This window comes from Panulirus ornatus, chromosome 13 (assembly GCF_036320965.1).
Source record: "Panulirus ornatus isolate Po-2019 chromosome 13, ASM3632096v1, whole genome shotgun sequence".
Lineage (NCBI taxonomy): Eukaryota > Metazoa > Arthropoda > Malacostraca > Decapoda > Palinuridae > Panulirus > Panulirus ornatus.
Genome location: NC_092236.1, coordinates 43750788 through 43767378, shown reverse-complemented (window position 1 = coordinate 43767378; position 16591 = coordinate 43750788). Strand labels below are relative to the sequence as shown.

At 44.5% G+C, this 16591-nt stretch overlaps 1 protein-coding gene across 3 annotated transcripts in view; it reads right to left on the bottom strand.

The window, feature by feature from the left end:
- Positions 1-380: 380 nt before the first annotated feature.
- LOC139752823 (uncharacterized) overlaps positions 381-16591 on the bottom strand; it is a 57459-nt gene continuing 41248 nt past the window's right edge. For 2 of the 3 annotated variants that reach the window (XM_071668767.1, XM_071668769.1), the window contains exons 5-9: positions 15470-15561; positions 8170-8311; positions 7918-8049; positions 1903-2075; positions 381-1256 (exon numbers count right to left, since the gene is read on the bottom strand). In XM_071668767.1, the coding sequence (XP_071524868.1) occupies positions 1151-1256; positions 1903-2075; positions 7918-8049; positions 8170-8311; positions 15470-15561 (645 nt within the window). In that variant the 3' untranslated portion in view covers positions 381-1150. The remainder of the gene's footprint in view (positions 1257-1902; positions 2076-7917; positions 8050-8169; positions 8312-15469; positions 15562-16591) is intronic. The other variant, XM_071668768.1, reaches the window with a different exon arrangement.

The following is a 16591-nucleotide window of genomic DNA, read 5'->3' as shown; positions in this document are numbered from 1 at the left end:
GTGAAACGTCTGGGGTAAACCGTGGAAAGCTGTGTAGGTATGTATATTTGCGTGTGTGGACGTGTATGTATGTACATGTGTATGGGGGTGGGTTGGGCCATTTCTTTCGTCTGTTTCCTTGCGCTACCTCGCAAACGCGGGAGACAGCGACAAAGCAAAATATATATATATATATATATATATATATATATATATATATATATATATATATATATATATATATATATACCACAGGTCGGATTAGAACCCCAGGAGAGTCGTCCGGTAAATCTTCGGCACATAGAGAGTTTAAGCGACACAGACACAAACGAAGCAGGCTACAACAGCAGCTCCGGACGACTCCACCAGTGTCATGTACCACAGGTTAAAGATAAACAAAACGATATCATTTTGTTTATTCTAATACAGCAAAATCTATTTCCCTCTTGTGGTTCACAGGAAATATTCCTGTGTTATTGCTTTGCTCACAAAATATAGTAAAGAGACCATCAAGAAGGCTGATGTATGATACATTCCCACCCGATCTGACTGATACAAACAGAAACTCTGCTGACATCAACAACTTCTGCGTCAGGAGTGATTTCATATTTTGTGTGTATCTTCCTTCACTGATCCGACAAGTTAAGCTCTTAAGACAGTGTTACTCGATATAATATCTAAAGGTCTTCCATGTAAATGATAAACCTGTTTTAAAAGACACTACGTAATGAATGAGTAAAACGATTTTCATTTACAGATTTTATTTTCTATTTTCCATCTGAACAACTCGTTTTGAGGTGCTCACGAAAACGTTCGTGCACCTTACGTTAGGTAGTTAAGGAGATCCAAGAGTCTTACACAGGCCGCTTGATGCTCCCTGTACCTACTTGTGTGTACCTCAAATTCGAGCAGAAAAATGACTCCACAAGACGATATTTAGTTTGTTAGGTGCTGGGCACTGTGGCGTCCTGTGGCCAGACCACTAACGAGGGAAGGTCCTGGTTTACGAATGGTCAGTAGAACACATGTATCAGTAGCTGAAGGCTCGACAAAAAACTATAGTTTTCAACGTGAAATATTTCACTTATTCAATTCTTTTGAGGACAAAAAGGAAAGAAATCAAGATTCTTGAGATGGGCGGAGGAGATATCTCTAAATCCGTGAACGATACTTATTTCATGTTTTTGGCGTACTGTTCAGTTTGCTTGCGAAGTTTCCGCCAGTACATCTTAGAATCCTCCTCCTCCCAGTGCTTTCTGGGCAGTGGATCGAAGAACCTGAAAAGTGGAAGATAATGGCATGGAGAACGAGAAATATCCAAGTATAACAGGCAGAGACGTGGGAGATAATAGGAGAGTCACCAAGGAAGTCTAGAGGGATATCAGAGAGAGAAATGACACTATATTTTCAGATGTTCTGACGAGAGGAGGAGTCAAGTGACAGAACAGTGGAAAATGTTAGTCACAGTGAGGTTCGCTGAGACATATTATGGGTCAGGTGCAGTAGGTCCCTAGCGCTGTCTTCCCATGATAGACAATTATCTAAATGAGACAATTGTCACTTACAGAATATATCCATCTAAAATGGCAACCAGAACAAGAAGGGACATTGTTAAAGCCTATATACAGAGCTCTTACTGAGTTTGGGGATTTACTTGCTTATGGTCGGACACATACCACATGAAGTGTGAGATGTTAGCATTAGTTGTAAGCATACCACACACACACACACACACACACACACACACACACACACACACACACACACACACACACGTTAAGTTTCATGTATGACAAATGATATATAACCAGTGAATTTCAGCGAGCCGACCACCGCCGCCACTCACCAGTACCTTTTTTTCACATCCGGAAAGAGTTTGTCCTCCAGGAGCGTGGGAGAGGTCAAGATACTGCTGCCTCTTACCTTTGCCTCACTTCCTGTGAGAGTTTGTCCTCCAGGGGAGTGGGAGGGGTCAAAACACTATCCAGGTTCCTCTGCAAGATGGTAATATTATTGTTGCCCATGAGGTGAGTGGCCACGCCCTCCAGCTTCAGTGAATGCTGCACTGCCAGCCGCGCCAGGTCCACGCCCATTGCCTGCTGCACGAACAAGAGTGGAAATGAATACTTATATATGGCTACCTTAAAGGAGAAGTTGCAGAGAGAGAGAGAGAGAGAGAGAGAGAGAGAGAGAGAGAGAGAGAGAGAGAGAGAGAGAGAGAGAGAGAGAGAGACTACAGCACAGTGAGATAGAATAGGGAGGAAGTATTGGATAACGCTTAGATATATCAGAGAAGGTATTAACAGAATTCGAAGCTCTTGGTCCAGATAGAATTTACCCATAGGTGCTGATGATGTGTGCACCTGTGATGTTGTTCAGGATGTCGCTGGAAAAGGGTTAAGTGTAAAGGAAGTGGAAGAGAGCAAACACCATGCCTTTTCTGTAAGAAAGGAAATCTGGGGTAGACGCTGAACGATGGGCGTGGCCCGTATAGGACGTTGCAAAGCCATCGCACTCTCTACAAAGCATTCGCCGAGTAACTAGCGCGATAGCGACGCCTGAAGCCCTAGCTCCATTAGTGGCGAGCCAGCATAAGATGCTCAACAGCTGAGAGTCGGGAGCTGACCAGCTTCGTTTGCTGGGAGAGGAGGTCAGTTGCTAAAGGGCGGCTTCAAAAGGACTGAACACAGCGGCAGCCGCCATTACCTGACCGCAGTCCTCTTGCTTCCTCTGGGCAGTAGTTCTGTGTGATCCCTTCCGGGACGTCTACCCTTGTCACGGGTCTTCGTTCCGTGGCACATGTTACGTTGAAACAAATTCCCTCGGGATCAGAGTACCAGCCACTGCTGGTATTTCAAGTGCCACCCCAAGCCAAGGGGGAGCGGCTGATGACCGTTCCTCTACTTGCCCACATTGTGGGTCCACCTTTGCCAACTTTCGGTGCTGTAGAGTCCGTGAAAGGCAGGTTCATACCAACTCTTTCCACCAGGAGTTGGCAACCAGGTACATTTTGTCAAACGCAAGGTAGTCAGACGAGAAGAGAGAGCTCCTAGCTAGAGCAGAGGCGACGATGGGAGCTGGTCCCTCTCTGGTTGCTGGCCAGGGTGTGAACCGGCAGTTACAAGCGTAACGCTCCTTGCCGGACGGTGGAGGATATAACGGGCCTCCGAAGAGTAGCGTCGTATAAGTCCCGCGTTCAGGAGTTGATTTTGGACGTTAACCTTCACCGCGAGACCGGTGAAGGAGAGGTGGTGCGCAGTGAGTTGGATGGGAGACGTGTCCCGACAACAACCAGAGGTAACACGCGGAGTGCCACCTTAGAGAAGGCATCACGTGACGGAAGGTGCGTACGTGCTAATTTCGGTGGGGGAGGCTCCACCACTGTGGGAAAGGAGGCTGTCCTCGATGGGGGAAAGCGTGCCGCTCCTGGTGGAGAGTACTCCACGGTTTTATCTGTCTCCGAAGCTCTACGGGATCCCCAACCCCAACTCGTTGCCTCTTTTGTCGCAGAGACTGTGTCCTATATCAACACACTAGTGCCTGGCCCCACAACTCCTGTGTGGGGAGAGGAAGTGCTGAATGTCGCCCACGAGCATTTGCGCCGAGGTGACAGCCTCTCCGTCATCAGGGTAGCCATAGAGCATGCCAAAAATTTGGTCCTGCGGACCAAGACAACGCGCTGGCGCAGGCAATGATCGCCGGACGGACGGGACTCCTTTGCGCGTAAACCGTCTCCGCAGGGAGCAATACCGCAAAACACAGCGGCTTTATAGAACTAATAAGTCGCTGGCCGCTGGATAAGTTCTGAAAGACGATTGGGAGGTGCCGTCAACTTCTGTTGGGCCGGAAACCCTCTACTCTTGTGAAACTCTCTTCTCGCGGCCCTCCAAGCCCAACAGACGTGTCATCACTGACCAAGACCAATTTAACGAACCACTAGGAGAGATTCTAACCATGGGCGAGTTAACACACTACCTCAAAGCTACCAAAACATCCGCCCCCGGCCTCGACAGAATGCAGACGAGACTCCTGAAGTCCATTCCACCGCGGGTGTTCTGCAAGATGTTCAGTCTGTGGATCACCACCTCTACACTGCCTGAACCACTTAAGGCAAATATAACAGTACTGATACCCAAAGTACCAAACCCAACACAACCTAAGTACTACAGACCCATCACCATCTTATGTGTTGTAGTCCGTCTGCTACATCTGATCCCTAGCAGCCGCATTTTGAGCCTCGTCCAAATCGGTGTAGCTCTAAAGGCGTTCACCCCCGTGGACTGATGCCTCAAGAACCTTACGATTGTGGATGCGATCATCGGTCGTGCGCGGACACAGTCCCACGCTGTGTACCTAGCATTCTTCGACAAGGCAAAAGCATTCGATAGTGTTAGTCATAGCACTATAAAACGGACCATGTCGCGGATGGGGATTCCAGCCCCCGTCAGAGCATAGGTTATGTCGACGTATGACCGAGCCTTCACTCATATCGAAGGCAGCGGCGAAATGTTGGGAACGACTCTTGGGGTCAAGTAAGGCAAGCCTATTCTTTTTAACCTTGTGATCGATGAAGGGATCGCAAGGATTAAAGAATCGGGCGTGGGATTTGGGTTTGGAGACCAAAAGGGCTCAGTGCTCGCTTTTGCCTATGCCTTCGTTGTGGTGGCGCAGACGGCGGCAGGTCTTCACAAAATCATTGACATCATGGCGGAGACTCGCGCGGGGGATGGCCTTCAGGCAAATCCGGGAAAGTGTCGGTCCCTTAGCATGGAGATCTATGGCAAGCGTAAGACTTGGTATGTCAACAAGAACAGGACGTTCCAAGTCTTGGGCAGCGCTATCGGCTCCATGGACGCTGAGGAAGACTACAAGTACCATAGTGTTCTAGTTGGGGCAGGAGGCAGGCGAAAGTCCTACGGTGCCCTGCCAGAAGAGCCCCTCTAAAACCTCAGCAGAGGGTTGTGATCCTCACAGACCACCTCGTACCCAAGCTCATGCATCGCCTGGTGCCGGGGAAGGTTTATTACACGCAGTTAGCGCGCATGGACAGGCAGGTGAGAGCGGCGATTCTCCGTTGGCCTCGCCTGCCACATGAAGCGCCCTGCGTATACTTCCACCTGGCGGTGGGTGATGGTGGGCTTGGGATCCCTAACTTTGTTGCGACCGTTCGGCTTAACAAACAGGCAAGGTTCGAAAAATTGCTCACTTTGTCTGACCCTGTGATTCAGGCGGTGGCTAGTGTACCTGTTGATTAGAAAGAAATTGCAGAGTTGGTCGGGCCTCGCATGCATTACTGGTAAACAGGCGAACAATCAAAACGAACGCCATCGCGCATGGAGGTCAGACTTTGTCAGCACCTGTGATGGGATGGGTCTCACTCCAACTGCAGCCGTACCCCAAGTTAGCAGATGGGTCACCAGTGGGACCCGACTTCTCATGGGCGGTGGCTACGTTAAGGCCGTCCAAGTGAGGGCAGGCACATTACCTACTCTTGTTAGGGCTTGAAGAGGCCGATCCGAGATCTCCGGCCTCTGTGACACATGTCACAAGCCCAATACGCTTGGGCCTACGCACCCACGGGGATGGAGTAAAAAGACACGATAACATCAGTGCATTTGTGGCCGGTCGGTTGAGACATAAGGGATACGACGTGGTCTGTGAGCCTCGTATTCCCATTGCAGAATCCGAAGCCAGACCTTGTGGATTCCAAAGGGACAGAGACTCTCATGATTGACATCCAAGTTCCTGGAGTTTGCTTTGCACTCTCCGCTTCATATCAACATAAGTACAGCTATTACGGCACCTCGGAAGTCCTTCAGGGCGTGCGGGATCTCACGGGGAAAGACTCCGCGTGTGTAACATCAGCCACCTTGAACTGGCGAGGCGCATGGTGTCAAGAGTGTGCAAGTGCTCTCAGGGGACTTGGGATTTCATACCGGGACCTCGAGCTGTGCTCCCTCAAAGCCCTAACCTGGACCCATTCCCTTTACAGGATGTAGTCCAAGAGTACAGCTTAAGGTTGGTCAGCCTGCCCGTAACATCTGGTGTCAGCGCTGGATGGTGTACGGTGTTGAGGGACTCCACTGAGGCTCGGGGGATAACGTATATCGAACCACTTTCCCGAACTGACCAAATTTTTTTCCTTACTTCTGCCTTTGCTGTCTGCAGTCTGACCTGTTGCCTTCCTCTTTATGATCCACACTTTTCTGATTAACAACTTCCTTCCCCATCTACACTTAGTATCCTTTCCCCTCACAGTAGTTAATTTCCTATCACTTCATACTAATGACTGGAAATTTATGAAAATAGACAGAAAGCAAAGAGATGAATTCCTGAAGAGAAGAAGTGATCTAAGTGACATAAAACACTTTCAGGGAAAGGTTGTCATGTGTAAGAAGCCTCATAATATTCTCAGAGCGAGTGAGCTCAAGTTTAGGGAAAAGAGAAGACGGTGTGGTAGTTCTGTATTTGGACCTCTCGTAGGCTTTTGGTACTGCGGATCATAGAAAGATGGTAAAGGAACCGGATCTTTAGGCAATAGGAAAGGGAAAGACGATTTCGATGGATAGAAAACTATGTTAGTGGAAGTGAATGAAGGACACATGTTTGGGGAGCCTTCTCGAAATGGTTTGAGGTTACCAGTGACGTGCCGCAGGGCTCTGTTCTGGGATCATTGCTCTTTTTGAGCTATCTGAATAATATGTCAGAATGATTGGACTCTTACCTGAGTATATTTGCGGATGATGCCATGTCAAGGAGATAGTGGAAAGCGAGGAAGATGGCATCAGACTAGAAGCTAAACTAGACAAACTCCAAACTTCGTTGATATATGATTGATAAAAGTAATGAAAACGGGACACAGCGAGAGAAGGCCTCTACATGAATATTATCTAGCGGGTGATAAGCAGCAGGAATCTGTTATGAGAGACGTTTAGGAGTTGACTTTGTCCCCAACCTGTCCCGAATAATGTGAATAGTAAAGGATATAATCTAGCTGCTGATAAATATCAAAATTGCATTGAAATGTATTCAGAAAGCTGCTCACATCCTCGGCCAAGACTGGGATGTGCTTCAAGTTTAGTCACCACACTTGAATAAACACAGAGAAGGTCCAGAGGTGGGCAATAATGATGGTACCAGAATTGAGAAAGACGAGTTACAGCAAAGGAATAAAGGCCTTAACTTTGTCGACTACGGAAGGAAGAGTAACGGATGAAATGATCACATCCTTTAATCAAAGCTTTTAACTACTGAATGTCAATTAGTTATTCGAAAGATGGAGGGATTGAACAATCAGAAGCCATAGCATGAGATTCAGTAAGAAACTTTTTAGAAAATATGTAAAGCAATTATTTTATGATATAAGAGAAGTGGATGAATGGAATGAACTGAATAATTGCATTTTGAATGCTGATAACTTACGTAAATTTAAAAAGTTGTATAATAAAGAAATTCAAGGGATGGGGCCCACGACAGTAAAATTCCCTCCCCGTACGGTACAGTGGTAACTCCAAATATTAAACACGTATTTACCTGACTGTACTCACGCAGATCTAATGAAACTTAAGATAGTTCAGGTAGAACAAAGCAGACAGCGATGGTTGATTCATTGATAATACCTCTCACACTACTGCCAACTCTACGCTGTTGTCCAGTTAAGTCATAAGAACATCTAACACTGGCAGGTACGCGTCACCAGCGGTCAGCGAGGGAAGGACACTGTAGCAAGTGTTTGTGTAGCCTGACGATGCATGACTATGGTCCTTTGTCAGCTATAACAACAAAATCTAAATAGAGAAAGTTGTGAAAAATCTTTTAACAAGTAAAGAGATAATGACTCTGGATGAAGCATGACCCCACGCTCCAGCACACACCAACGCCACCATGCAGGGAGTCCCGGCCGGCCAAGCCAGGGATGTGGGTGACGAAGGACGTTACCTTGCAGTGCTGGAGGGCCTGGCGGCAGGCCTCTCGCATGTCCTGGGGCGCCGGGTGCCAGTCCACCAGCTCTCCATCACAGAGGAGTCCCATGCCCACGGCACAGGCGTTGATCACGCCCACGCCACGTGACTGGAGGAGGTAGAAAAGAATATCAACTTTGAAGGAGACACACACACACACACACACACACACACACACACGCACATACAAACTACTTATACCAAGACTCTTCAGCTCCAGTATACTAACCTTAAAGAATGGCATGAACTCGCTGAGGGTGTCATCAATGAGCGTGTTGCGGGTGTAGGACAACACTACATCAATCATGACGGAGGACTTTTCGATCACTTCCTTCAGGAGATGCACAGGATACCCAGTGATACCGATGTACCTACCGAGGAGAGTAAACTGATACTTCTAGGTCGTCTTCTTGTGGAGACGTACAGGATACATACAGAAAGACCAGGGACAGATTATTGATAGACTTGCCTAAAAGAGGTCAGTTTCCCCTGGGCTCATCTCAGTACGAAATTAGATATACTCATGTATATAAAGGCATGTACAGAGCATCAGACTGGGGAAGAGCAGTGTGGTTTCAGAAGTGGTAGAGGGTGTGTAGATCAGGTGTTTGCTTTGAAGAATGTATGTGAGAAATACTTAGAAAAACAGATGGATTTGTATTTAGCATTTATGTATCTAGAGAAAGCATATGACAGAGTAGATAGAGATGCTTTGTGGAAGGTATTAAGAGAACATGGTCTGGGAGGCAAGTTGCTACAAGCAGTGAAAAGATTTTATCAAGGATGTAAGGTATGTGTACGAATAGGAAGAGAGGAAAGGAATTGGTTCCAAGTGAATGACAGTTTGCGGCAGGGGTGCGTGATGTCTCCATGGTTGTTTAATTTGTTTATGGATGGGATTGTTAGGGAGGTGAATGCAAGAGTTTTGGAGAGATGGGCAAGTATGCAGTCTGTTGTGGATAAGAGGGCTTGGCAAATTAGTAAATTGTTGTTCGCTGATGATACAGCGGTGTTGGCTGATTCGGGTGAGAAACTGCAGAAGTTGGCGAATGAGTTTGGAGTGTGTGAAAGAAGAAAGCTGAGAGTAGTGTGAATAAGAGCAAGGGTAATCGGTTCAGTAGGGATGAAGAACAAGTTAATTGGGAGGTAAGTTTGAATGAGAAAAACTGGAGGAAGTGAAGTGTTTTACATATCTGGGAGTGGACTTAGCAGCGGATGGAACCATGGAAGCGGAAGTGAGTCACAAGGTGGGGGAGGGGGCTAAGGTTCTGGGAACGTTGAAGAATGTATGGAAGGCGAGAACGATATCTCGGAGAGCAAAAATGGGGATGTTTGAAGAAATAGTGATTCCAACAATTTCATATGGTTGCGAGGCGTGGGCTATAGATAGGGTTGTGCGGAAAAGGGCGGCTGTGTTGGAAATGAAATGTTTGAGGAGAATATTTGGTGTGAAGTAAGTAATGAACGGGTAAGAGAGATGTGTGGTGATAAAAAGAATGTGATTGAGAGAGCAGAAAAATGTGTATTGAAATGGTTTGGTCACATGGAGAGAATGAGTGAAGAAAGATTGACAAAGAGGATATATTTGTCAGAGGTGGAGGGATCGAGGAGAAGTGGGAGACCAAATTAGAAGTTGAAGGATGGACTGAGAAAGATTTTGAACGATCGGGGCCTGAACATACAGGAGGATGAAAGGCATGCAAGAATGGAGTGAATTAGGACGATGTGGTATACCGGGATCGACGTGCTGTCATTGGATTGACAGGGTATGAGAAGCGTCTAGGGTAAACAATGGAAAGTTTTGTGTGGCCTGGATGTAGAAAGGGAGCTGTGGTTTCGGTGCATTACATATGACAGCCAGAGACAGAGTGTGAACGAATGCGTCAATTGTTGTCTTTCCTAGCGATACCTCATGCTCGCTCGGGGACACAGGGGTGACGTTTCATGTGTGGCGGGGTGGCGACAATAATGGATGGGGGCAGCAAGTATGAGTGTGTACATGTGTATGTATGTATATGTCTGTGTATGTATATGTATGTGTACGTTGAAATGCATAGATATGTATATGTGCGTGTGTGGACGTTTATGTATATATATATGTATGTGGGTGGGTTGAGCCATTCTTTCGTCTGTTTACTTGCGCTACCTCGCAAAGGCGGGAGACAGCAAATAAGTAAACAGAAAAAGAAAAAAAAGAATATATATATATATATATATATATATATATATATATATATATATATATATATATATATATATATATATATATATGTATAGGGGAAAGGGGATTAAGAATTCCTCACACGTATTCCCTGCGTGTCGTCGAAGGCGACTAAAAGGGGAGGGAGCGGGGGGCTGGAAATCCTCCCCTCTCGGATTTTTTTAAATTTTCCAAAAGAAGGAACAGAGAATTGGGCCAGGTGAGGGTATTCCCTCAAAGGCCCAGTCCTCTGTTCTTAACGCTACCTCGCTAATGCGGGAAATGGCGAAAGGTTTGAAAAAAAAGAGAAAAAAAAAAAACATTGTTGGAACCACTATTCCTTCAAACATACCCATTTTTGCTTTCCGAGATACTGTTCTCGACTTCCACACATTTTTCAAGGCTCCCAAAATTTTCGCCCCCTCCCCCACCCTATGATCCACTTCCGCTTCCATGGTTCCATCCGCTGCCAGATCCACTCCCAGATATCTAAAACACTTCACTTCCTCCAGTTTTTCTCCATTCAAACTCACCTCCCAATTGACTTGACCCTCAACCCTACTGTACCTAATAACCTTGCTCTAATTCACATTTACTCTTAACTTTCTTCTTTCACACACTTTACCAAACTCAGTCACCAGCTTCTGCAGTTTCTCACATGAATCAGCCACCAGTGCTGTATCATCAGCGAACAACAACTGACTCACTTCCCAAGCTCTCTCATCCCCAACAGACTTCATACTTGCCCCTCTTTCCAAAACTCTTGCATTCACCTCCCTAACAACCCCATCCATAAACAAATTAAACAACCATGGAGACATCACACACCCCTGCCGCAAACCTACATTCACTGAGAACAAATCACTTTCCTCTCTTCCTACACGTACACATGCCTTAGATCCTCGATAAAAACTTTTCACTGCTTCTAACAACTTGCCTCCCACACCATATATTCTTAATACCTTCCACAGAGCATCTCTATCAACTCTATCATATGCCTTCTCCAGATCCATTAATGCTACATACAAATCCATTTGCTTTTCTAAGTATTTCTCACATACATTCTTCAAAGCAAACACCTGATCCACACATCCTCTACCACTTCTGAAACCACATTGCTCTTCCCCAATCTGATGCTCTGTACATGCCTTCACCCTGTCAATCAATACCCTCCCATATGATTTCCCAGGAATACTCAACAAACTTATACCTCTGTAATTTGAGCACTCACTCTTATCCCCTTTGTCTTTGTACAATGGCACTATGCACGCATTCCGCCAATCCTCAGGCACCTCACCGTGAGTCATACATACATTAAATAACCTTACCAACCAGTCAACAATACAGTCACCCCCTTTTTTAATAAATTCCACTGCAATACCATCCAAACCTGCTGCCTTGCCGGCTTTCATCTTCAGCAAAGCTTTTACTACTTCTTCTCTGTTTACCAGATCATTTTCCCTAACCCTCTCACTTTGCACACCATCTCAACCAAAACACCCTATATCTGCCACTCTATCATCAAACACATTCAACAAACCTTCAAAATACTCACTCCATCTCCTTCTCACATCACCACTACTTGTTATCACCTCCCCATTTGCGCCCTTCACTGAAGTTCCCATTTGCTCCCTTGTCTTACGCACTTTATTTACCTCCTTCCAGAACATCTTTTTATATATATATATATATATATATATATATATATATATATATATATATATATATATATATATATATATATATATATATATATATATATATTCTGTTTCCCCTTTTAAAAAGTTAAAATACAAGGAGGGGAGGGTTACTGGCCCCCCCGCTCCCGTCCCCTTTAGTCGCCTTCTACGACACTGAGGAATGCGTGGGAAGTATTCTTTCTCCCCTATCCCCAGGGATATGTGGTAGAGGATGTGTGGATCAGGTGTTTGCTTTGAAGAATGTATGTGAGAAATACTTAGAAAAACAAATGGATTTGTATGTAGCATTTATGGATCTGGAGAAGGCGTATGACAGAGTTGATAGAGATGCTTTTTGGAAGGTTTTAAGAATATATGGTGTGGAAGGGAAGTTGTTAGATGCAGTGAAAAGTTTTTATCGAGGATGTAAGGCATGTGTACCTGTAGGAAGAGAGAAAAGTGATTGGTTCTCAGTAAATGTAGGTTTGCGGCAGGGGTGTGTGATGTCTCCAAGGTCGTTTAATTTGTTTATGGATGGGGTTGTTAGGGAGGTGAATGCAAGAGTTTTGGAAAGAGGGGCAAGTATGGAATCTGTTGTGGATGAGAGAGCTCGGGAAGTGAGTCAGTTGTTGTTCGCTGATGATACAGCGCTGGTAGCTGATTCATGTAAGAAACTGCAGAAGCTGGTGACTGAGTTTGGTAAAGTGTGGGAAAGAAGAAAGTTAAGAGTAAATGTGAATAAGAGCAAGGTTATTAGGTACAGTAGTGTTGAGGGTCAAGTCAATTGGGAGGTAAGTTTGAATGGAGAAAAACTGGAGGAAGTAAAGTGTTTTAGATATCTGTGAGTGGATCTGGCAGCGGATGGAACCATAGAAGCGGAAGTGAATCATAGTGTGGGGGAGGGGGCGAAAATTCTGGGAGGCTTGAAGAATGTTTGGAAGTCGAGAACATTATCTCGGAAAGCAAGAATGGGTATGTTTGAAGGAATAGTTGTTCCAACAATGTTGTATGGTTGCGAGGCGTGGGCTATGGATAGAGTTGTGCGCAGGAGGGTGGATGTGCTGGAAATGAGATGTTTGAGGACAATATGTGGTGTGAGGTGGTTTGATCGAGTAAGTAATGTAAGGGTAAGAGCGATATGTGGAAATAAAAAGAGTGTGGTTGAGAAAGCAGAATAGGGTGTTTTGAAATGGTTTGGTCACATGGAGAGAATGAGTGAGGAAAGATTGACCAAGAGGATATATATGTCGGAGGTGGGGGGAACGAGGAGAAGTGGGAGACCAAATTGGAGGTGGAAAGATGGAGTGAAAAAGATTTTCAGTGATCGGGGCCTGAACATGCAGGAGGGTGGATGGTGTGCAAGGAATAGAGTGAATTGGAACGATGTGGTATACCGGGGTCGACGTGCTGTCAATAGATTGAACCAGGGCATGTGAAGCGTCTGGGGTAAACCATGGAAAGTTGTGTGGGGCATGGATGTGGAAAGGGAGCTGTGGTTTCGTGCATTATTACATGACAGCTAAAGACTGAGTGTGAACGAATGTAGCCTTTGGTGTCTTTTCCTAGCGCTACCTCGCACACATGAGGGGGGAGGGGGTTGTTATTCCATGTGTGGCGAGGTGGCCATGGGAACAAATAAAGGCAGACAGTATGAATTATATACATGTGTATATATGTATATGTCTGTGTGTGTATATATATGTGTACATTGAGATGTATAGGTATGTACATTTGCGTGTGTGGACGTGTATGAATATACATGTGCATGTGGGCGGGTTGGGCCATTCTTTCGTCCGTTTCTTTGCGCTACCTCGCTAACGCGGGAGACAACGACAAAACAAAATAAATAAATATATAAAATAAATATATATATATATATATATATATATATATATATATATATATATATATATATATATATATATATATATATATCATATATATATATATATATATATATATATATATATATATATATATATATATATATATATATATATATATATATATATATATATATATATATATATATATATATTTCAGTAAAGGGCCAAACTGTTAATTAGGACCTGAGAAGGAAAAGTTAATGACACAGATGTTAACTTTTCTCAGCGTCAAAGACGAAGTTTTAGATTGTGTTTACTTTGACTCAAGACCCAAAGGTGTCAATGCTACCAGCAAGGACACGGTAGGACACCTAAGAAGGTACTAAAAAGAATCAGTGGCAGTGAGGGTGCTCCTGCACATATATCATAAATTACGCTTTACGTTATTTGTATTGCGAGAGGGTACGAAGACTTTCTTAACTTGGGGAAACTTCCCGACAGAATGAAAAAGTCTGCGCAGTGCCCATTTTGATAAAGGTCTACAGAGAGGTAGCCGTAAATTATGATAGGTTAGTATTGAAGACGAGCATTACCTGGAAGATAACAGAAAAAATAACTATGAAATAGAGAGAGTAAGTACGTGACTAGCAAGAGCAAATATGTGTAAAATGATATAGAATGATGGATATACTAGATTTCCATGAATGAGTTAGCAACATGTAAGAATAAAAGATTTGGTTGGGTAGACTGTACATTCTCGGACTGCCAGAAGGGTTTTGATAATGCCTAGACAGAAGACTAATAATGTTTGAAGTTAAACATCCAAGTTGTTGTCCAAAGACATCTACTCTAAGAATGACAACTGCCTAATCAGAAGGCAATGGAGTTCATATATCAGGGCAACCTTCTTAGGCTCAGCGAAGGTTACACCACTACGACCATTACTCTTTCTGATCGGCGTGAATGATTCACCAAATGAGATGGACTACATTCCTAACTTTGTTTGCTGTTCATTCTGAAGTCATGAAAAAAAGTGTAAAGAAGCAGGGACTGAGAAATACTGGAAAAAAAATTAGAGAAAAAAAATACAGGAGTGGTCAGACAAATAGGTGATGAAATCTAGCGATGAAAATGAAAAATGTAAAATATTAGGAACGTGTTGGAAGTTTACGAGTTAGATTACAAGTCGTTCTTTGAGAAAGCCCCAGGAGTTAACATTACCCTGAACTTGTTTCAGAATATCACGTGAGATGGATCATGACTGAAGGAAACAATTCCATGGTCAACTGTCAACGTTGCCTCCAAGTACGTGAGTTGTATGATGTTTAGGTACGACACACACGATTTATATTCACCATAAGCTAAAATGCGCCGCAACATTTTAGTCTCCTGACTTGCGGGGCCACGTACAACCGCTGAAGGGAATCCAAATGAGTGTAACAATAATGATATGAGACCTTCTGTAGGATGAACCATAAAACGAGGAGGGAGGGCCCCGGTCTGTACTGACGGGAACGAAGAAGACTAACGGGAGACATCATGACTAGATTTTGAAGATACAACGTAAAAAGAGTCCAGAACAAGATGGTGCAAACGAAAATCATCAAGGGCGGTGGACGTGGAGACGTGAGGAAGCATTTCCTCCGCTACAGAACTGTTGACTCGTAGAACCAGCTAAACTACGACCAAGATGACGATTACCATTACGAAGAATAACCACAGAAACTATATGATGACATCAATAGTACATAACATAGAGCCCCACGAAGGTAAAGTACATTCTTCATATGCACAACTGAAGAATAACATGGGTGATGCACTGACCTGGCCTTGCCTTGCTGCACAACCCTCTGCAGTGCTGGTAGAGTCTGGGTCAAGACGATGTCTATGTTCTCTGCAAACTCCAGGTCGTGTACCTGACAGACAGGTGAGGGGAGAGGGAGGTAAATATTAGCACAGTGTTACGGTCTTAATGGTGAAAAGTTGACGAAAGTGATAATGAAGTGGCACTACAGTGATCATGATAGACTGTTATTGATCATGATGGTGAGGAACCATGGTGATGATGGTGATAGAAAACTTTGGTAATGACGGTGGGCTGTCATGTTAATGGTGACAGGAAGTCATGGTAATGGTTATGGCTTGTTGTGGTGATGATCATGGAAAGAAACAATGGTGACGGTTTGATATGGTGATGATGGTGACGGGGAACTATAATGATGATGAAATAATTCCATGGTGTTACTGGTACCACAGCTGATGGTGACAGATTTTCATAATGATTATGGTAGTGGCATATCACCATGGTCATGGTAGTGGTACATCACTGAACACCCCGTATACATGGAGTGTTCAGTGTTGTATATGAAATTGGTAAAAAGCCTGTAGATTTCAATGCTGAAATAGGACTGGTGATTGGGAATACCTGGTTTCAAAAGAGAGATATACGTAAGCATACGTATGTAATTAGGAGAGATGGCCAAAGAGCATTATTGGATTACGCATTAATGGATAGGCGCGTGAGAGAGTCTTGGATATTAATATGCTGAGAGGGGCAACTGGAGGGATGTCTGATCATTATCTTGTGGAGGCGAAGGTGAAGATTTGTGGGGGTTTTCAGAAAAGAAGAGAGAATGTTAGGGTGAAGAAAGTGGTGAGAGTAAGTAAGCTTGGAAAGGAGACTTGTGTGAGGAGTACCAGGAGAAATTGAGTGCACAATGGAAAAAAAGTGAGAGCAAATGACGTGAGGGGCATGGTGGAGGAATAGGATGTATTTAGGGAAGCAGTGATGGCTTGCGCAAAAGGTGATTATGGCATGAGAGAGTTGGGAGGTGGGCAAATTAGAAAAGGTAGTGCGTGGTGGGATGAAGAAGTAAGATTGTTAGTGAAAGAAGAGAGAGAGGCGTTTGGACGACTTTTGTAGGGAGGTAGTGAGAATGACTGGGA